Here is a 22864-nt window from a genome sequence, read left to right as displayed (position 1 = left end):
AGGAAATTTTATGTCAAATATTTAATGATCTTTGGCAAAACAACTGTATTCCTCCGATTTGGAAAACTCAACATGTAGTACCGATTTTAAAGCTTTACAAGGATCCCAACTGTATCAATTCTCACAGACCCATTTCTTTAACTTCTTGTTTTTCGAAAATTTTCGAAACTATGTTAAAAAACAGGTTAGAGTGGTTTACTGAAAATAACAACTTAATACCAAGTACTCAATACGGATTTCGTAAAGGTAAAAGTACAATAGATAACTTAAGCTGTTTGATTGGCGATATTAAAAATAACTTCCATAATAATCAATTTACATTAGCGGTATTTTTGGATATTAAAGGGGCTTTTGATAATATAGATCATTCCTACCTTATTGAAAGTCTACATTCTTTAGGCTTTCCAGGACATGTTCTGTTCTGGCTGTACAATTTCCTGAACAAGCGCTCTATGTTTTTGAAAATTAAATCTAGTTTATTTGGTCCTAAAATTTCTACAAAAGGTACTCCTCAAGGTTGCGTTTTATCACCTCTCATATTCATACTTAGTTTAGTATGTTTCATAAAGAAAATTCCAAATTCTGTTAAACATTTATTCTTTGCTGACGATCTTGTTCTCTATGTAAACTGTAATGATATTAAAAGTGGTGAATCGGTTATGAATAGTTGTTTGCGTAATATTTACGATTTACTTACAAATTCCCTAAAACTTGAGGTCAATATTTCCAAAAGTTCTGCAATTTTATTTTCCCAAAATGGATTGCATTACCCTAAAGTTTTATACAATTATGATATTATTCCTGCTCAATCTTTCGTAAAATATGTTGGTCTTTCTCTAGATTTTGATCTTTCGTGGAAAACTCATATTGATGTTATTTGTAAAAGAGCTGAATTAGGTTTGAATATATTAAAATCGCTAACTGGAATAAAATGGGGAGCTGATCCCAAAGTTTTAAAAACGATTTACATTGCAACAATCCGAAGCCATTTCGATTATGGCTGTATGTTCTTTTCGGACGCAAATTTTTCTATTCTTAAGAAATTAGATATTGTGCAAAATAGAGCATTACGAATAATTACTGGTGCTATGATGTCGTCTCCAATTAATTCCTTGGAAGTTGAGGCTGGTATTGTTCCTTTATTCATACGAAGAAGTTTTATATTAGATAATTATTGCCTTAAGCTTATTAGCCGTGATAATCAAGTAACTTACAGGTATTTGAAGTATGCAAATATTCCAAATTATAATTTAATTCCGCTTCCTAATTCTTCATCCATATCCAGTGCCTTAACGTACTTGAATTTTGAATTTCAGGATGTGGTATTTTGGTCTACTCTATTGCCTTGTTTCGAATATAACTTTCATGACATGTTGAGAGATGTGGCTGTTGATCTAATCAAGTTTAAATCTAAAAATGATTTTCTGGAGTTCCTTGAAGATAGGACTGATTTTGTTAAAGTGTATACAGATGGCTCTAAAACTAAAGATAGAACTAGTTTTGCATTTTTTGATTCGTCCATGAACATAGGATCAGTTTATAAATGTAGCAATTTTTTCTCTGTTTTTTCGGCTGAAGTACTAGGTATTATATATGCTTTAGAGCACATTCGAGTAAATTACTCTGCAGGGGACAAAATTCTAATTCTATCTGATTCAATGAGCGCCTTGCAAGCTCTTAAAAATAAATGTATTAGTGCATCTGTAAATTATTTAATTTATAAGTTAAGAAGTTGTTTGAGTTCTTTGTATTTCAGAAATATATTTATTGAATTTTGCTGGGTGCCAGGTCACTGTGGTATTGTGGGTAATGAATTTGTTGATAAATTAGCCAAATCTACAAAAGATATAAATATTTCCGATTTTAAAGTTCCGTACTCAGATTTAGTTTATTCAATTAAACAAAATATGATGAAACGTTGGTATAATTACTTGTCTAAGTCCAGAGAAACGAAAGGTAAATGGTTAGCTGAAATAGTCCCAGTACCTAGTACTAAATCTTGGTTTGATAGTTTTAGATTCTTCCCGGGAAGAGCCTTTATATCGATTATTTGTAGATTACGTATAGGCCACGGCCATTTTCCTGCGCATCTTTTTAGATTAAAGTTAAGTGAATCAACTGCATGTACTTATTGTAACTCTGGCATGTGTGATCTAGATCATATTTTTTTTAATTGTCCTGAATTCAATCAACAGAGATTATTGTTTAATGCATTATGTAAAGACACAGGCTTAAAATCTATTCCTAATTCCATTCAAGGTATTTTAAAGCTTCCACAACTATTCTCAATAGTGTATAATTTTGTACTTCACACTATAGAACGACTATGAATGTATAATTCATGAATGTATCATAGGTCTCCTGCTTATGTGCAAGTTTAATTATTTTTTATAACGACTCATGTTCTTTTTTTGTTGTTTGTTGAAAGAAAACTTGTAATTTTTTATTTTTTTTTATAGTAAGTTCTTGCAATTCATTTTGTCATTAATTTGTTGTTTTCAATGATTTGTAATTGTTTCTTGGTTTGGTTTGTTTCTTTTATTTGTGTTTTTATTGTAAGTTCTAGTTCATGTACTATTTTTTTGTAAAATTAGTTTAAGCTGATGGCCGTGTTGCCAATGCTTTCAATAAATTAAAAAAAAAAAAAATTGAATTTAGTCTACATAGATTCTTAACATCTATTTAGAGATTACAATATTTATATAGAAATGAATAAAAAGAGACAAGGGCCTTTAATCACAGACTCACCTCCAATTACCCTCTTCGGCCAACCCATACCCTGGGCCAGGAAGTACCTGGGAGTCATCTTGGATGTATCAATGACGGCACCCACACACAAGACATAGACATAGTCCGTGACCACGTATCTTCAGCAGACTTTATCCCATGATTTATAAGGGAAGTAAAATATCATTTCATTCAATTTTATTTTCATAGTCAGTACCATTTGTTCCTTTCATTACTAAAAGGCTTAATACACTTGGCTAAATTTAGTCGACTGAATTCAGAAGCAAGTTAGAAGTTTCTGATTACACTGGTCTTAATTCAGTTACTGAATCAATTGCCAGCTTAAACGCAACGAAGTTGGACGTGTCGTGTGTGTAAGAGGATGGCCCCAGTATTGTCTAGACAACAAAAAATTGGTCTTGGCGTAGCCCTCGCTGTCGGCTCAATTGAAATAAAAAAAGAAGAATATGGGTGAAGAAATATTTATTTGCGTGGAAAGTTAGCAAATATGAACATTATGAGTGATTTAGAACCAGCAGACTTCAGAAATTATTTACGAATGGAGTCGAGATCGTTTGACCAAATATTAAACCTTGTGGACACCGTTTATTCAAAAACAACATACTATCCTATGATACTACGATAGTCTATTATATAACTATAATCCTACGATAGTATAAGTCCAAAAGGAAGATTGGTTGTAATATTAAGATTTCTTGCAACAGGAAATTCGTATCAAGATTTAAAATTTAGTTCTTTAGAATTCGTTAGAATTAAGTAGCGACTGAATTCAGTCGACTAAATTTAGCCAAGTGTAATAAGCCTTTAAGAAGAAATTTTGCCCGTGCCGTTTTATTTGCATGTCGACTGAAGGCATAGACCTTAGGTTTCCTACTTCATTGACTGAAGGGGAAACATGCAACGCGCTGACGTTGACACATTGTGACGGTTTGACATAAGATGTTTTTCTATGTCAGTTTTCATAATATTTTCATGGATGGAATGCAATATGCACTGTAAAATTAAACAAAGAACGCCCACAGAAACGTATATCTGTTGTAAATTACAATTTTTAATAGACTTAGATTATTGTTATGTGTATCACCTACTTAATGATGATATTCAACAACCCATGACGAAGTGAAACTGTTTTAGTCAGTGTCTAAAAACTAAAAACAAATCTTCGTTCATTATTTAGAGACATTGATTGTAAATTAGTGATAGCATAAGGAAAAATGAGTAAAAATACTCATTTATCCGATACTGATGAAATAATATCCGAAACAACATCGGAAACTGCCCAACTTGTTGCCAATGAAGAACCAAGTTCCTCAAATTACACAGAATTAAATAAACCAGATCACGAGGTAGGTGTTCGTACTTAAGAAAATAATCCAATATTACAGTCATAGTATAAATATGGGTATTAAACTGTTTGCGATACATGTAGTCAAATGTTTGTGAATGTCATTTCAAAGTGTAATTCAAATATTATGTTGGACGGTTAATTTTGAGGGGATTGGGTTCTGTAGGTGATGAGGGACTATTTAAAAACACACTGCTTCATTATAATTATATTGCAGATAGTTTGAACACTGTTACACTATTATAAAATTATTATCTTTATATTTTTATAAAACTCTTACACGTTTCTCTAACCGTGTCTAGATGAGAAGTCATGACTTTTTCTTACGAGAAGACAATCATCTGTTTTTTAAACATTTAAAATAATTCTAATATTCGAAATCTGTAATCATGTGTCAAGTGTTGCCTGCCATTACATTTATATTCAAACTCCAACTTATTATGTTGTAAGAAGTTGTCCTGTGTCTGCTGTACAAGCTAATAAATTCAGGGAGATAAAAATAAAAATAATGTGAAAAAGTGATATTCTTTATTGTTATTTAATTATTAATGTTTACTCAATAGACTATAATTACTGATTGAGACAATGCACTGAGTTTCTTGTGATTCCGATTGGTGGTAGATTCAGCTAAGCACTGCTGTTGCTAGTGTGTCTAGTGTCAGCAGTTCACTTAGGTTGAGCCCAGTGAACTCACCAGTCTGTTGTTGGTTGGAATAGCCCCTTGGGCTACCAACAATAAGATAGAAAAAGAAATGCACACTCCAAGATTCAGATTCAATGTAGGATATGCTTTGTTATTGAATTTTTTTTTATAACAGCAGGAAGAAAATGGTTAAAAATTTTTATTTATAGAAAAAAGTTCATTGTGTCTTATTAGTTTACTAAACAAAGTAAAAGAAAATTCACAAATAGGCAAAAGGGTACTAAAGGGTTTTTCTGCCAAGATATAAAAAATATTTTGTTCATAAATTTAAAAGATTTTGTTCTGTCGCTTAAGTATTAAAAATTCAGTAATATAAATTCTGAAAAATAATGATAACAATAAATTTTAAATGTCATTCCTTTGTTTACAGAGCAATATAAATATATAAATAAATATACTTTTATGATTCAATTTTTCTAATGAAATATGTATTTAACAAAAGCTTAGGATTGACTTCCACAGTGAAGGAATAGCATAATGTAATAAAAAATCAATGCCACGAAATTATAGTTTGCGTAATTACTCTTGGTAGGACATCTTGTGAATCCACGTGGGTAGGTACCACCACCCCGCCTATTTCTGCCTTGAAGCACTAATGCGTTTCGGTTTGAAGGCTGGGATTGCGGCATTTACGTTATAGATGTCTATGGGCTCCAGTAATTACTTACAATCATTGAGGTGTTTTTTCACAAATATTATTAAGAAATAACTTAAAAAAAAGGAAGACTCATGAAAGCAGTGACTACTCATTCCTTTCTGAGAGATATTAAATTTCAGACACAAGGTGTCTGTCACAGGGTGTCCCACCCTGGCTCTCTGGGCTAAACATGCTTTCTAGTCTGATGTTAAAAATATTAATTATGTCTATGATTTGCATGAGTTTGATAAAATTTAATACACTATAGACTATTCTTATTTATCGAGAAACTTGTTGTTCTGGGTAGGGTTAATGGTAAAAGATCTCCTGGACGAAGCGCCCTGCGCTGGACTGATCAGGGGAAAGACCTTACTAAAACCCCACTTAACGAATGCGTGCGCCAAGCCTCAGCTCGCAAACTGTGGAGAACATCTGTCAAGGCTTTAATAAACCAGAATTCCACATAACTGCTCTGCCAAGAGTAACCGACTATGATGCTGACACTATTTTATGTCTTATTACCTTGGCTAGAAGGTTGAAATTTCAAATAGGTATACAAGAAATCCAAGTGCTGTTAATGATCATAGACTTTTAGAGTTTTTAGCTAAGTTTAAATTGTTATATTTTCTCTAATTGAAATGAAGTATATTTTCCTTTGACTATATGTTAAGAATATAAAATATTCTGTTAGAATATTGATCTTTATTTAGTGATGTGTTGTATTCATACTTTATGTTAAATGCTAAAAATAAAAATACCATTAAGTATATATAGCCACTTCACCATCTACATGGCAATGGCAAAATTGAGTATTCACACTTCATATATATAGTTATGAAGAATGTTTTTTTTTGTTTCATTTTCAGGATCCTGATGAAAATGAATTACAGGGTAGTCATGGAGTCCGACGGAGGAATATTGTTCAAAAGATTGAACCAGGCTCATTGAATGTGCTATCAGCTAAATATGAAGTAAGAAGGTTTTATAATATAAAAACTGGAACAAAACTAAAAATTCAATTCCATTTGTATTTGTGCAATTTGCTGAAAATCCATGTTTTTACTTTCCTACTTTCCAGAGCTTAGATTATGACACCTGTGAAAATCATCTACTCCTAGATGAAGAACGAAAACGTGGATATCCATTTATAGTTTGGAAGGATATATTGAGATGGTTTATAATTTTGTTGATTGGTATTATCACAGCGCTGATAGCATTTTTCATTGATATTTGCATTGAAGAATTCTCAAATATCAAATATAAAGCCCTCAAGAAATGTATCCTTTATAATAGAATAAATTAAAAAAATATTTTTTAATAAAACATAGAAAATAAACAGTTTGTTACAGATGTCAAAAAAGCGGTAGCTCCTTGACCTTATAATAAAGGATTTTAGGAGAGATTTTATGAAAAGCTTGTACATTGCAACCTAAGTAAAATAATTAAAATTTATAGACACAAATGGTTCCCCATGGTGTATACAGCAAACTGCCTATCGTAATAAAGTACACATATTAGAACTTATCTGTCTTTCCACAGTAAAGGAATAACATAGTGTAATAAAAATGAAGCCATCAAAAATTGTAATTTGCGTTATTACTCGTGTTAGGACGTCTCGTGAGTACGCACGGGTAGGTACCACCACCCCCTACCTATTTCTACCGTAAAGAACTAATGGATTCAGTTTAAAGGGTAGGGCAGCTATTGTACACTGTAAAAACTGGGAGTCTTTAAAACTCATGTCTCAAGATGGGTGGCGGCATATATGTTGTTGATGTCTATGGGCCGCTGGTAACCACTTAACACCTGGTGAGCCGTAAACTCCTCCACCTAGCTAAGTAAAAAAATATATATGAAAATATTACTTTAAGTTCAGATTAATCTTTTAGAGCGTTCACATCACTCATTATTTTACATTAAGAAATAATCAATACTGAAATCAATAATGTCTCAAAAGATATTTGAGGTTTCAATTTTTTTTTAGGTGTGTGATGTATTGTTCTTTGACATAATTGATAAAGCTATATTATAGTAATTAATTACAAAAAAAAAAAACAAGTAGTGAAGGAAATAGAATTAATCGAAAATTTTATTTATATTTTTTTTTGTATTACTGTGTCTATTACCTATGTCTCACGAGTAGAACCTTTTTTCAGAAAAAAGTAAAATTTTTATTATTATTATTAAAAACAATTTCCTGAACTTGTAAACAGCTGTTGATAAATATGTCTTGCAAGACAAACTATACATTCCATATTTATTATGGGTTTTATCGAATATATGTATTGTGTTTATTGGATCAATGCTAGTTGCATATGTTGAGGTAAGATAATTTTTTTCTAAATCCAAATCTAACTTCCTAATTATTTAAATTATATTTAAAGTTATCATGCGATTGGAGCTATCACATGAAATTCCATTAATTTAACTTTGTTTTATCGTTATGTTTTTTCCTTCATTGTTTGTATCTGTGTAATGAACGTTAAAAATATTTTTTCAGCCAGTGGCAGCAGGAAGTGGCATACCACAAGTAAAATGTTACCTGAACGGAGTTAAAGTACCTAGAGTAGTAAGGATTAAAACCCTTATTGTAAAAGCCGTAGGTGTAATAACAGCAGTTGTTGGTGGTCTTGCCGGAGGAAAGGTATTCAATATTTCATTTAATATATTTTGGAGTGAAAATAGCAAGACATTTGATTGAAGAGACTCTGACTGATGTGTTGAGTTTTATTTTTTATTTTTTATTGGACGTGTAAATTCGATTCCATATCGGGCACACGCTCGTATGAGAACAGATTTGTTTTCTCTTTATCTTTGTGTTTAATCTTGAAGTATTTATATACGTATCTAGTTGTCACAGGGCAGGGAATCTTAGTTTGGGGCCGCGTGTGAATTATCAACTTGTCTCCAATTAATTATTTATACTTTGTTTGACGTATATTTCTGTCACATACTTTCTGTAATGTTTCTATCACACAGTGATCATAGTTTGAGACTATACTAAAATTTGTGCAGCTCCTGTATGTATGGGATGATAAGTACTCGCAATGGTGACATTATTAAGAATATAGTTGTTTATTTTATCGACGGAATGTAATTACTTATTTTGAAAAAGTCAAGGACAAAAGCTTATGTCATTTACAGGAAGGTCCAATGATCCACAGCGGTTCGGTTGTGGCGGCGGGAATATCTCAAGGAAAGAGCACGACGTTCAATAAAGACTTCAAGATATTTCAGTATTTCCGCGAGGATCACGAGAAGAGGGATTTCGTTTCCGCTGGAGCGGCGGCTGGTGTTTCCGCTGCTTTTGGAGCCCCTATAGGTATGACAACAACTAAACGATTATTTTATTCATTCGATGCGACTACTAACAACTCTAAAGCTGACGTACACTAGGGATCATAACCTCCAAAAAGTAAAGTTGAATAGATTTTAACAACGATCCAAGGCAATAACTGTATATAAAATAAATAAGTCTAACAATTTCAGGCGGTGTGTTATTTTCATTAGAAGAAGGCACTAGTTTTTGGAATCAGGCACTGACATGGCGAACGTTTTTTGGGACGGTCGTATCCACATTTACTTTGAACTGCGCTTTGTCGGCTTACCACGGCCACCCGGGCGAGCTCAGCTATCCAGGTAAAGTATCAGGAACAAGTTGGGACCAAATAAACGAATGCACTTGATAAAACACGCATACCTATGCTATAAATAAACCGCGTCTTCGATCGACCGTTAAAAATTATTATGATTGCAATATTATGCCTGTCTCTGTTGTCTGATTAGACAGAACCGATTGATAATTCCTAAATGATTTCAGGTCTTTTAAATCTGGGTAAAATGGAACCATTCCCATTTCAATTTTACGAGTTGCCAGTATTTATGCTCTTCGGTGTGGTCGGAGGCCTTTTGGGGGCCTTGTGGAATTTTCTCAACTACAAATTGGCGGTGTTTAGAATAAGGTAAACATTATTAGTAACTCATTGAAACAATTTCCCTTACCTACAGACGCTGCCCACTGAGTTTCTCGTCGGATTTTCTCAGTGGGTCGCGTTTCCGATCCGGTGGTAGATTTTGCGAAGTACCGCTCTTGCTAGGGTTAGTGTTAGCAACGTCGTCAGACTTGAGACCCTTGAGCTCACTTACTTATTAGGGATACGCTGACAAAGCCTCTCAAGGCTATCAGGTTAGGTAGGAACAAAAAAAAGCACCTTAATTGACCAACAACCAAGGTATTCGGAACGTCGGAAATCGTGAATTGTGCAAAATGAACATTAAATTAAATTTTATTATACTACCATATTAACATAATATTTCAGATATTTAATGTTCCTTTGCTTAGATTGGTGGACAGGCTTACGGCCCATCCGGTGGTAAGTGGTTACCCGAACGTAAATGCCGCCACCCACCTCGAGGCATGAGTTCTAAATATCAGTTTTTACAGTACAACGGCTGCCCCACCCTTCAAAAACTTCACGACAAAAATAGGCAGGGTGGTGGTATCTACTTGTGCGGGCTCACAAGACGTCCTACCACTATCGAAGGTCTTGTCCTAACTCTCTAGGTTTTTTCTCTAAAGTGAGTGATAGACGTAGGTACTAAGATTCAGAACTTATTGGTCTCGACTTCGGTGAGTCATGAGAAATTTGTTCACTTGCGATGTGCTATTTAGGAATTATATCATATTACATTTTACATGAAAAACTTCTATACATTCCGTTAGCAATTGGAGAGCATAAGGTCGGAATTCACTGATTTTGAAAATTTTCTGAACCAAATGCTTAGGTGCTTGCTCAGTGAATGACAATTGACGAAAATTTCATAAACGTCAAAAACTGGGGTGGCAAATCAAAATGGCAGCTTGCGGTTCGTAGCAATGGCACAGGTGGGACAAGCTACGAGCAAGCTAGAGATGATGATTCGTTAGAAAATCTCTTCATTTCTGTAGCTAGTCATCAAAGGGTCACCGCATACTCCTACCTACTGGACTACTATCGATTATTTTTTCCCTACCTATGCTGATAACCTTGAGAGGCTATTTCAGCTTCACCCTAGCGTGTGTAGGTGAGCTCACGGGGCTCAAACGTGACTGTTGCTAACAGCAAGAGCAGTGCTTCGCAGAATCTACCACCGGATCGGAAACGGGACCCACTGAGAAGATCCAGCGAGAAACTCAGTGGGCTGTGTCTATGGGTTAATTCGCTCGTCGAGCCCTTCATCGCAAGTGACGGTTTCGAGGACGGTGACCGGGAACATTCGATAGACGTATGTATCCACCAAAAGCAGCACCGGTATTGACGGGTTGAATCTCTTCATCTAGAATATTCTAGAATTTATTAGACAGTCGGAATTCGGTTTTTGAATGTCATCGTTTATGGTGTTTCATGTTGTTTAGATACATATGCGCCCCGTGGTTGCGGGTTGTGGAAGCGTGCCTGGTGGCTGCGGCGAGCGCGACCTGCGGTTTTCTGATGATGTTCTTACTCGACGACTGTCGTCCCCTCGGGGAGGACCCTACAAACGTACCCTTACAGGTGTGTTTACTCTTTCCTTCTGATGTTGTCTCTTTCTATTTTCGAAACACACATGCAAAGCTTTTTTTTTTTCCTTGTCTAATATTTCGTCGTTGTCAAACCAAAATCTGCTATGTGCAAAAACTCTATTTTGAATTAACGAGTACAAAACATTTTGGTATAAAATTTTAGATGAAGGTGAATTTTTAAGAACTATATCAAATGAAAGCTATAGATTAATATTAAAGCTATAGACACAACAGTTTTTATACGATAGATAGGGCTGTGAACTATACGAAAAGATCAAAAAGTAAAAATTTCAAAAAGTACACATATCAGATTTTAGCTTGATAACGACGATTTGTTCTTTCTTTTATTTTTTATTACAATCAAAACGCAAGATTCAACCGTAAAAGTTGTCATAATTGCGATTTTAATTCATTTATCGAATTTTACTTGTATTAATAATAAACGCAACGTCTCTATACGATATTAGTTTTCGTTACCAAAAGTCGTTATAAGAATTTAATAACTTATTTTGGCGTAAATGCCGAACAATAACTCAAATATAAATAAATAAATAAACCTCATAAATTAATAATCATCTATCAAAGACGTGAATCAATTAATTTAAAGACTAATTTCTAAAAATTATACCACAAAACGGCCGGTAAAAGTATTGCTATTGAATCGAATTTAAGTCTAGTTTGTTGATTTTATATAATGTCTGCGTGTTAAGTGCTAAATTATTTTATCGCGAATATGTACGTACCTCATAAAAAACGTACGTACCACCCGGCTTTGGAATGAACTCCCCTCCGCGGTGTTTATTCGAGCGCTATAACATGACCTTCTTCAAACGAGGCTTGCGGAGAGTACTTAATGGTAGGCAGCGGCTTGGCTCTGCCCCTGGCATTGCTGACGTCCATGAGCGACGGTGACCACTTGCCATCGCGGTGGGCCGTATGCTCGTCTGCCTACAAAAGCAATAAAAAAACGAATGTTTAACTATTATAGCAACCCAAAGGCCTGCCGTGGCCAATCAAGGGCTGTCGTTGTCGGCTCCCGGCGCGACTCATAGAGTATTGAGCGAGGGGTTTCCCTTTTAGCACGCCTCACGCGCGCCTTTCGGACGCCGACATATTAAGTATATTATCTATGGTTGATCGGCACCCACCGAAATCACGCCCGCGCCTCGCTCGCTACTTGCCGCCATTCCTTTTCGAACTTGTTTGTGAGACCCTCTGGAGTATTCAGTTACCCGGTGCTCCAACTGAACAACACAAAATTAGCCCACTTAGTTTCTCGCCGGATCTTCTTAGTGGGTCGCATTTCCAATCCGGTGGTAGATTCTGCGAAGCACGCCTCTTACTAGGGTTCGTGTTAGCAACGTCGTCAGGTTTGAGCCCCGTGAGCTCACCTATTAGTTAAGGTTACGCTGAAATAGCCTCTCAAGGCTATCAACTTAGGTAGGATTTAAAAAAAAATCTTATTTATTTATTTCGTTTCAGAATACTTTCATTTGTCGATCTTTGCTCTAGTAGATACAGAGAATGCTTGTAAAATTACCCTATTAATCAAAACACGATTTGTACAGTTATACTGCGAAGACGGCGAGTACAACGCGCTAGCCGCGATATGGTTCCAAACGCCCGAAGCGTCGGTACGATCGTTCCTCCACGACCCGATGGGTTCGTACAAGCCCTGGTCTATACTAGTGTTCGTCGTATGCTACTTCCTGCTCTCGACGTGGACGTTCGGTCTGGCCGTTTCCAGCGGCTTGTTCATACCGAACCTGCTGACCGGCGCCGCTTGGGGAAGATTGCTCGCTATATCCATACAGTACATGTTACCTTCCAAGGTATGTTGGTCAAATTTGTTTTTTTTTTCGAATTTTCTATCCTGTATGTCTGGTTTTATTGTCTGTGGAAAAAACTTTAATTGTACCAAATGTGGCGTAACGGCCTAGATACCAGGCCATAAACTCCAAAAAAAAAATTGTACCAAATGTGGGCCTTTTTAGCGGGAACGCGAGGAATGAAGTTGTGTGCTTTGTTTTATTTTGTCTATTTAGTGTTTCTTCAAGTTTAAATGTGTAATAACGGTGGTTTGTTAACTGTTTAATATCTATGAAAGTGCGCAAATGTGGGGAAATGAAACAAAGCCGCTGGACATAGCTTCTCGGGATCCTCCAAAAAGCCCACTGAAAAAGTGTCAGTAGTAAATAACTACCATTTTACTGAGATTATATTTCATCCCATATCATCTCATTTAATTTCATTTCAGTTGATCAATGTCTCAAATTAATCATCTTCATTTTATTTCACTCCATATTATCATTTTTCATAAAAATATGAATATAAATTAAAATAAGACTTGACCTAAAGGTCTTAGTTACCAGGTCATAAAATTCCTTAAAAAAATTGTACCAAATGTTCTGTTACATTCCCAAAGAGTTTGTAACAGTATAGTACAGAGTTTGGAACCTTTGGGTCTGCGGAGGGACTTCGGTTCCCTCTGTATTTTGTACCGAATGTTCCATGGGGAGTGCTCTGAGGAATTGTTCGAGATGATACCGGCATCTCGTTTTTACCATCGCACCGCCCGCCACCGGAGTAGAGTTCATCCATACTACCTGGAGCCACTGCGGTCATCGACAGTGCGTTTCCAGAGGTCTTTTCTGCCACGTACCATCCGGCTATGGAATGAGCTCCCCTCCACGGTGTTTCCCGAGCGCTATGACATGTCCTTCTTTAAAAGAGGCTTGTGGAGAGTATTAAGCGATAGTCAGCGGCTTGGCTCTGCCCCTGGCATTGCTGAAGTCCATGGGCGACGGTAACCACTCACCATCAGGTGGGCCGTATGCTCGTCTGCCTACAAGGGCAATAAAAAAAAAAAAAAAAAAAATTTACTGTTCTCATGGATGATATGATAAAATAATTTAATCAATTGTTACTAACTGGTTTTACAAATAGAGAAGTAAAAGTTATATGTAATCTAATTAATACATACCGTCTTACCGATAGGGGTGACCAGTCTGAAAAATTTTCAAGCAAGTCTGTTTATTCTATTAATATTTGTTTTATATCTAAAAGATATTCAATTGAGTAAAATTTTTTTGAAACGAAAATTCACTACTATTGTTTTTACCTGGGTTTGTAACCTGGTCTTTAATTAATACTAATTTTAACTAGACAAGTCCAGCTCAACCAAGGTAAAACCAGAAAAATATTTCACAACAGGCAGCGGATATGCTATGCGATGTGCCTCATCAACATGCTAAGGCAATAAGTTACTAAAAAGAGGATTAGATTACTTTGTATTTTTTAGACTATTAACCCAGCCAAGTACGCGCTGGTCGGTGCAGCCGCTCAACTGGGAGGCGTCGTACGGATGACGATATCATTAACGGTCATTATTATAGAGACAACAGGACAGATATCAAACGCCCTGCCCATCATCATCACGCTGGTCGTGGCCAAATGGATAGGCGATTTCTTCAATGAAGTAAGTGAACATTATAATTTTTTTCTTTTCGTAAAGCTATGGAGGGTAGATGTAAGGAGGACCGTCTTGTATAGAGGACAAATTGAAATAGTGTCCACCTGTAAGGGCGCCAGTTTAGGAAATGGAAATGATTTAAATATAGACCCGACCCGTTTTAAAGATTGTGAAATTTTATAATTTAATATTTTTCTTGAGTTGTGTAGTTAAAAAATATGCAATATTTAAAAGCTCAACTATTTATGTAGAAAGTGTTTCTTCGTTCCTTATTAACTTAGTATCCTACTATATGGCGCTGTTTTTAAAAACCTTCCACTTGTTACTATGGCGCCACTTTAATTGGCTCCTTTTCAGCGGACGCTTTTTAATAAGCTTGTCCTCCTTACTAGGGTATAAAAATGATGTTAAAGATATCTACATAATGAAAATAGTAAAAAAGTGATAGTAAAAGTACTTGTTAGTTTAAAGATTACCTAAAATTTCATTGAAGTTCTTCCAATCGTTTCAAAGTCTGCACACAATATACTCGCATAAACATATCTACTTATATGAGCGAGTATATACATTCAGATATGTTAGAAGTATCTATATTGTTTTTTTAATTTAATTTTGTTTTATATAGATGAAAAAGATTTTATTTTTTATTTTATTTTTATTGCTTAGATGGGTGGACGACTCACAGCCCCTCTGGTGCTAAGTAGTTACTGGAGCCTATAGACATCTACACCGTAAATACGCCACCCACCTTGAGATATAAGTTCTCAGGTCTCAGTATAGTTACAACGGCTGCCCCACCCTTCAAAGCAAAACACAGGCACTGCTTCACGGCAGAAACAGGCAGAGTGGTGGTACCTACCCGCGCGGACTCACAAGAGGTCCTACCACCATTAATAACGCAAATTTTAATTTTGCGTGTTGGATTTTTATTATATAATATGTTTTGCTTGAAAGGCAAACGTGATTAAGCGACAATAACTGCTTTATACATAAATGATAGGCAATAACCATATTCGATGCGCAAAAATATATATTTCTAGGTCTATTAAAATAATTTCAATCCTACAGCTACTAGCTAGATTACAACTACAGCTAGATTCGTTAAAATAAATTTTATTTTCAGGTATTTCAACTTTAAATTAGTCTACTGTAAAGTTCACGCATTGTCGCTTAGTCACGTTTGCCTTTCAAGCGTCGATATCTATATATAAAATTAAGTATTGATGTTGCGTTCAGGGTATCTACGATATATACATCCAGCTGGCGGGCGTGCCGCTGTTGCCGTGGGAGCCGCCTCCGTTGGCGCACAACGTGTACGCGTCCGAAGTAATGTCGCATCCGGTGTTCACGTTGCGAACGGTCGAGAACGTTGGTCACATCGTCGAGATACTTAAGCTCGTTTCCTACAATGGGTTCCCGGTCGTCGACCCGCCCCTCGCTGATGATGTAAGTTTAGGTTAATCTTTACGGGGGTGATTGAGTCTGTCTCACTCACTCACTATTATTATTTTTAGAACACAATTCTTGTCTAACACTTACAGCACAAGTTGTTTTTTTCCTACCTATACTGATAGTCTTGAGAGGCTATTTCAGCTTGACGTGTAGGTGACCTTACGGGGCTCAAACCGGCAGTATTGCTAACACTGGCCCTAGCGAGAGCAGTGGTTCGCAGAATCTACTACCGGATCGGAAACGTGGCCCTACTTTTTTATTTATTGCCCTTGTAGGCAGACGAGCATACGGCCCACCTGATGGTGAGTGGTTACCGTCGCCCATGGACTTCAGCAATGCCAGGGGCAGAGCCAAGCCGCTGCCTACTGCTTAATACTCTCCACAAGCCTCGTTTAAGAAGGACATGTCATAACGCTCGGGAAACCCGTGGAGGGGAGCTCATTCCATAGCCGGATGGTACGTGGCAAAAAAGACCTCTGGAAGCGCACTGTGGATGACCGCAGTGGCTCCAGGTAGTATGGATGAACTCTACTCCGGTGGCGGGCAGTGCGATGGTAAAAACGAGATGGCGGTATCATCTCTAACAATTCCTCAGAGCACTGATAAGATAAGATAAGATACTGATAAGATCCGGCAAGAAGGTTTTTGTCTATGGGTTGATTTATTCGTCGAGCCCTTCGTCGCAAGCGACAGATCCGACGAGGACGGTGACCGGTGCTTGTGGTACCTAAAAGCATCTGTAATGACGTGTTTAGGGCGACGTCGACTGTGTACCTTTCGGTCCACAGGATCGGGTATGACAGCACAAGCTAAAGGGAATGCGAGTCATTTTGTACTATGATTTAGGGAATGTCCTTTGAGATTTTTGGATAAATCTAGTGTTATTTGATACTCTTTTAATAAGACAGATGATGTCTTTTGTAGTGATAAATTTGAATGTATACAACCCGAATATCAAACAAACAATATTTTTAATAATAGATTCAAGATGGAAACCGCTATTTTCTTAGCATATTAGTTTGGGCGTATTTACTATGAATTTGGGCAATGTTGCCATATGCTAAGTGCATTTCCCAGCTGACATTTATGAAGTATAATCTATTCGTTGGCTACCGATTAGGTACATTTCGCACTTAGTCTGCCATATAGCTAACTAGCCACTGTATTTACCAGTTATTTCTATTTAATATATCATGAAAACAAACAGTCTCACTATTAAAAAAAAGTATAATTTCTGAATGACAAATTACATTTTTTTTTACCTACCTAAGCTGAGAGCCTTGAGAGGCTATTTCAGCGTAACCTTAACCAGTAGGTGAGCTCACGGGGCTCAAACCGGAGTGATGCTAACACTGACCCTGCAAGAGCAGTGCTTCGCAGATTCTACCACCGGATCGGAAACTCAACCCACTGAGAAGATCCAGAAGAAGAAGAAATTACAATTGCTTATCTGTTTCAGTCCGAAGTAACGACATACAAACGTCTTCGTGGACTGATACTTCGCTCCCAGTTGATAGTGCTGTTGCAGAATAAAATATACAATGAAAACGCGAACACGACGTGGTCGAATTTTCAAGTGGACATGGATATGTTCAGGAAGGAATATCCCCGATTCCCATCTATAGATGAGGTGAGTATCACATAATCAAAACATTTATTGATCAATTAATTTTTAACTAGAGGTCCCGCAGTAGTCGAAATTCGACTATAATTAATTGAAATTGTAAGTTTGTAGGCTATTATGATTGTATTTTCAAAGACTATTATACTTGCATAATCACAAATTTCGCCAAGACTACACTATAGAAAAATATTAATAAAGAGAAACAATATTTAATCTATTCTCAATTTGACTACAGACGTCAAGAACAAAATTTTTACAATAAATAAATAGTATGCGCATGCATGTGTGTGCGTCAAATTCATGGTAGTGTGTGTAATTTTTTTTTATTGATTTAATCTATTTTTAGGCATAATTTAAAAAAATATTAACATTCTGCACTCCTCTATATTCTCTATAAGTGTGGGAAATTTCATACTCCTCCGTCCGCGCAATTTTCGTAAAAAGGGATACAAAGTTTTTGCTTCACGTATTAATATATAGAATAAACTTTCCAGATTGATTTTCTTCTGTGTTATGTGCTCCGGACAACCGATTATAAAAAGATAAAATTTCAAATAACCTTAAAAAAAATACCTTGAAACTTATTCAAGGTAAAAAAATATCTTTTTTTTTTAATTGCCCTTGTAGGCAGACGAGCATACAGACCACCTGATGGTGAGTGGTTACCGTCGCCCATGGACTTCAGCAATGCCAGGGGCAGAGCCAAGCCGCTGCCTACCACTTAATACTCTCCACAAGCCTTGTTTGAAGAAGGACATGTCATAGCGCTCGGGAAACACCATGGAGGGTAGAAATTTCAAGCAGTTGTCTTTTTTTTTTCTCCTAAGCTCGAGATATTAGATTGGGAGAAGTCTTGCATGATAGATCTCCGACCGTTCATGAACCCATCGCCGTACACGTTGCCGCATCGCGCCTCCCTGCCACGGCTCTTCAGGCTCTTCAGGGCTCTCGGGCTGCGCCACTTGCCCATTGTCAACGATGTCAATGAGGTGTGTACAGCTTATTGTGGTATTTGTTTTCATTTTATTTATAAACATCGACAATTTGATATTAATATGTCTTCAAAGTGAACTTGTCTATATCTATACTAATATTATAAAGAGGAAAGATTTGTTTGTTTGTTTGTATTGAATAGGCTCCGAAACTACTGAACCGATTTGAAAAATTATTTCATTCTTTGGAAGCTACACTATTCCCGAGTGACATAGGCTATAATCTTTTTTGAAAAAATTTAGGGATCCTTATTGAAACTCCAATAATGTAACCCAAGGTGTAAAAAAATTACCTAAAATATTCTTTACATCGCGTGCCCTGCGAAAACTATTCATGATAGAATAAAATAATATACTACGACTTTGTAGAACACATTATTATTTACAAAAAGTGTTGCGACAGTATGCTGTCGCGGTCTAACTATTGTAGTTAGGCGGCAATAAGCGTTCTTTTATTTAAAAAAATTTTTAAAATTAAATTTAATATATATATTAAATTATATATTAAATAAATCTAATTTAAAAAATAACGTTGAAATTTTTGTTAAAGACCCGAGCGGAGCCGGAGCGGGTCGCTAGTACTTTATAAAGACTTTAGTCTTGGATATTATTGGATCTTACAGATTTAGTTTGTTTAATCCATAGACACAGCTCACTGAGTTTCTCTCTGGATCTTCTTAGTAGGCCACGATTCCGATCCAATAGTAGATTCTATAAAGCACTGGTCATGCTAGGGCTAGTGTTAGCAAATTCTCTCAGCTTGAGGCTGTGAGCTCACCTAAATGTCTGGGTGTAGCTGAAATAACCCTTAGGCTACCAGCGCATGGGTAGGGAAAAGAAAATTGTTTAACTATTATGACTTAGAAGTGTAGAGGCCTGCACGAATTGCTCTCGCAGTCCTACTTCCGCCGTAAAGCCTCATGCGATCCGGTCCCGGGCGATACGAAACGGAAGCCAATTTTTATTTATTGGCATTGCAATCAATTCCTGGAACGAGATGTGTGGTGTCGTGGGACACCGGATAGGAACGAAGTTCCTTATTATAAGAATATTAATTTTAAGTTCTATTCGAGGTATAAAGAAAATAACTGGAGGTTTCGCAACAACCCACGGTCATTCGGTAACGTGAGAACTTATTGTGGTATACTTCATTCACGGTTGTTTGCATAAGAGTTAGTGTATTGCGCAAACGAACGCTCTGAGATCGTGGTCAATTAATGATAAAAAATGTTATTTTTTGTACGTTATTACAAAGTTAAGTCGTACACTGTGTGCAATACTAATTTGTACGTTATTACCAAGTTAAGTTATTGTACAATGTGTGCATTAGTAATAAAAATCTTACGTTACGGACGTTTTTTCCCGGTTAGGGTACCCCCCCGCATCGTCCCATAAAGAGCTTCGTTCCAAAAAATTTTTTTTTTACTTTGAATTTTTCGTACAGGTTGTTGGTATAGTGACTCGGAAAGATATAGCTCGGTACCGAGTATGGAGACATCGAGGACATATGGGAATGGAGGAGTTGGTGCTCTCTAGTGAAATTTAACTTTTATTGTTTAGAACACAGATAGGTAGATGTGATATCGAATTACTATTGACTGCCATATCTCCAAAGAGTAATGAAGTGATAAAACATATTACTGTTGATAGATGTATTATTCTCCTAGAAATTTTCCCATTATTTTTGCATCACAATGAGTATTAAATTTTCTTAAAAAATATTTTGTGTAAAATCATTTTAATTAATAAATAATGTAATGAGTTTGATTAAATTTTTTAGTAATCTAGTTTTTATAATTTGATAGACATGAGAAAACAACTATAAGTATATTATGTACCCCTAAAAACTTTTAGGAAAATTACATCAAAACATTTTTTAGGTAAAACCTGAAGCAATGTTGCTAAGGGCATTCCTATAAACTGTTTTAAATTTTTGCATCGCCGTGGAATTCTAGAGACAGTTCAAGCACTTTAGGTAGGATTTAGTTTTTTTATTGTAAATTTTTTTTTCCCTATACATTTCAATTATTTTCCTTAATTTTTTGTTGACTTCTTGTCTTTATATTAGGCCTTATATTATACCTTTATAACAGTTTTGAAAATTTATCATAATGAATACAATTCTTCCTGAGGATATATTTTATTCATTTTCTCTCGATCTCGCTTCACTAGATCAAATTTATTACACTTAATTACTTACAATAAAATTAAATACTGTTAATTTTATTTCATTTATTTTTGTGTAAACATTTTGGAAAATTTAAATTGGGCTCCTTAGATTGTATTTGTAGAATTTTGAAACAAATCGAGAATTTTGTTTAGATTAAATTTTATTTACATTTCAAAGATTGTAGACCTAATTAAAACTAATTAAAACTAGTTTTGCAGTTTAACATATTAGTTTCAATTTATTATCTCTGATGTTTCGAGTGCTTCAACCATTGTTCCATGAAAACCAAAAAAAGTATTTCTAATTACGTCTACAACTTGCAATTGAAGTTTAGAATATATTTTATATTTTTTCTCATAACAATTTTGAATCATTAAAATGAAATGTAACTAGAAAATATCAAAGTGAATATATTATTGAAGGTTTAATTTATCTTCTTTCTTGGACTTAATTGTGATTTTTAAAATAAGTAATTTATTTTTTAATCATATATTATCATATTTTAATCATATACTATTTTAAGTTTAATAACAAAAATCTGTATAACATGGTTAAACCTAAAGTGATATTTTTTATAAGAATAATATATTGACATGTTTAAGGGAATAAACTTTGTGATATAATTTAAATTTCATTACCTACCTACCTTTTTAGTTAAAATTGTTCTGTCAATAATTTTTTTTAACCCTTTTTTTGCTTAGATGGGTGGACGAGCTCACAGCCCACCTGGTGTTAAGTGGTTACTGGAGCCCATAGACATCTACTACGTAAATGCGCCACCCACCTTGAGATATAAGTTCTAAGGTCTCAGTATAGTTACAATGGCTGCCCCACCCTTCAAGCCGAAACACATTACTGCTACACGGCAGAAATAGGCGGGGTAGTGGTACCTACCCTTGCGGACTCATAAAAGGTCTTACCACCAGTGATTACGCAAATTATAATTTTGCGGTTTGACTTTTATTACATGATGTTATTCCTTCACCGTGGAAGTCGATCGTGAACATTTGTTAAGTACGTATTTCATCAGAAAAATTGGTACTTGCCTGCGGGATTCGAACGCCGGTGCGTCGCTACATACGAATGCTCCGGACGTCTTATCCTTTAGGCGACGACTTATAAAACATTGGTACCTAATATTGGTAGATTATTAGGTGCACCTAATGTTGAGCGATTATTAGACTATAGATATCAAAATGCCCACATTGTGATATAAGAAACTCTGAATTCTATGAATAGAACCGCTATCCTACTTTTCAATCTGCTTTGTGGTAGATTTTCGCAGGCCGCTAGTACCTACAAGGTTAGGCTCACCATATGTCATATCACATACTAATGTGATATGATCTTGACAAATAAGCAAGTACAAAAAAAAAGTTTGGATTCTCAAGATCTTCAGAGCTTTGGTTCTATTAAAGCTTGATACTGTAAAATCTAAGGAAAAAGCCCTGAGATTTCTGTCACCTAACACCAAAGTAGAATCTATTCTTGATTTTCAGATTATAGTATTGGTACAACCATTTAGCTTCAGAATAGTTGCACCCACATCCAGGTTTTCCAGAGCCCTATAATGTGTCCTTCTTCAAATTAAATCACTTAAAAAGTCTCCAGAGGTGTGTAGCAGTTTGGCTGTATCTCTGATATTGCTATTGTTCATGAGTGATAGGAACCATTTGTGATGGGCCGTATACACATCTCTCGTCGAAGACAATAAAAACTGTTTGAATGATTCAGCCTTTATTTTTAAATTCATTATGAACGAAAAAAAAATTAGGTCATACAAGTAAACTCAAAAATCTTATCTGGTCACCTTTAATTGTTAACAAACAATTCCCAGCCGATACCAGCCCATAGATTGATGAATAATACCACTGGAAGTATCACTAAAATTAATAGAATATAGTTTACGAATTCGTCCATTTCAAATAATCTTAATTTTTTCGATTTAAATCGCTTGTTTATATTTTGGAAAGCTCAGCTAACCTTTAATTCATTCATTTGACAAATTAGATGTAGATGACAATTATGAAAAAGCGAATCAACGTCATTGTATTGTCAATGTCAATATATTTTTTTAAATCATAATGTGCTTACAGCTTCCTTGTTTTCTTTTTAACGTTTCTAGTTTAATTCGCTTTTTACTATTCATCTACATACCAGAGTTCTCGATTTGGACAAT

The 22864-nt window shown here is 35.5% G+C and overlaps 2 protein-coding genes across 2 annotated transcripts; both read left to right on the top strand.

Moving 5' to 3' along the window:
- The first annotated feature begins 732 nt into the window (after positions 1–732).
- Positions 733–2642, top strand: LOC149501111 (uncharacterized). Its single transcript, XM_089734098.1, has one exon. It carries the CDS (start codon positions 1005–1007, stop codon positions 2328–2330), a length of 1326 nt encoding a protein of 441 aa, XP_089590224.1. The 5' UTR covers positions 733–1004; the 3' UTR covers positions 2331–2642.
- A 1060-nt stretch (positions 2643–3702) lies between these two features.
- On the top strand, positions 3703–21308 carry ClC-b (chloride channel protein 7). The gene is made up of 15 exons (XM_089734386.1): positions 3703–4094; positions 6300–6404; positions 6512–6710; positions 7647–7756; positions 7934–8077; positions 8578–8755; positions 8923–9072; positions 9254–9395; positions 10829–10967; positions 12544–12807; positions 14277–14453; positions 15684–15893; positions 17359–17529; positions 18351–18512; positions 19960–21308. Exons 1-15 carry the CDS (start codon positions 3963–3965, stop codon positions 20059–20061), a joined length of 2385 nt encoding a protein of 794 aa, XP_089590512.1. The 5' UTR covers positions 3703–3962; the 3' UTR covers positions 20062–21308.
- Positions 21309–22864: the final 1556 nt, after the last annotated feature.

Source organism: Bombyx mandarina, chromosome 17, assembly GCF_030267445.1.
Source record: "Bombyx mandarina strain Sakado chromosome 17, ASM3026744v2".
Taxonomy (NCBI): Eukaryota; Metazoa; Arthropoda; class Insecta; order Lepidoptera; family Bombycidae; genus Bombyx; species Bombyx mandarina.
This window is presented reverse-complemented; position numbering and strand designations above follow the sequence as displayed.

Bases quoted from the DNA above. Each gene is read 5' to 3' on its own strand.
- ClC-b (XM_089734386.1), top strand. From the start codon at position 3,963: ATGAGTAAAAATACTCATTTATCCGATACTGATGAAATAATATCCGAA. The intron at 12,808-14,276 runs GTATGTTGGTCA...TGTATTTTTTAG, and splicing joins AGTACATGTTACCTTCCAAG to ACTATTAACCCAGCCAAGTA. The intron at 15,894-17,358 runs GTAAGTTTAGGT...TATCTGTTTCAG, and splicing joins ACCCGCCCCTCGCTGATGAT to TCCGAAGTAACGACATACAA.
- LOC149501111 (XM_089734098.1), top strand. From the start codon at position 1,005: ATGTTCTTTTCGGACGCAAATTTTTCTATTCTTAAGAAATTAGATATT.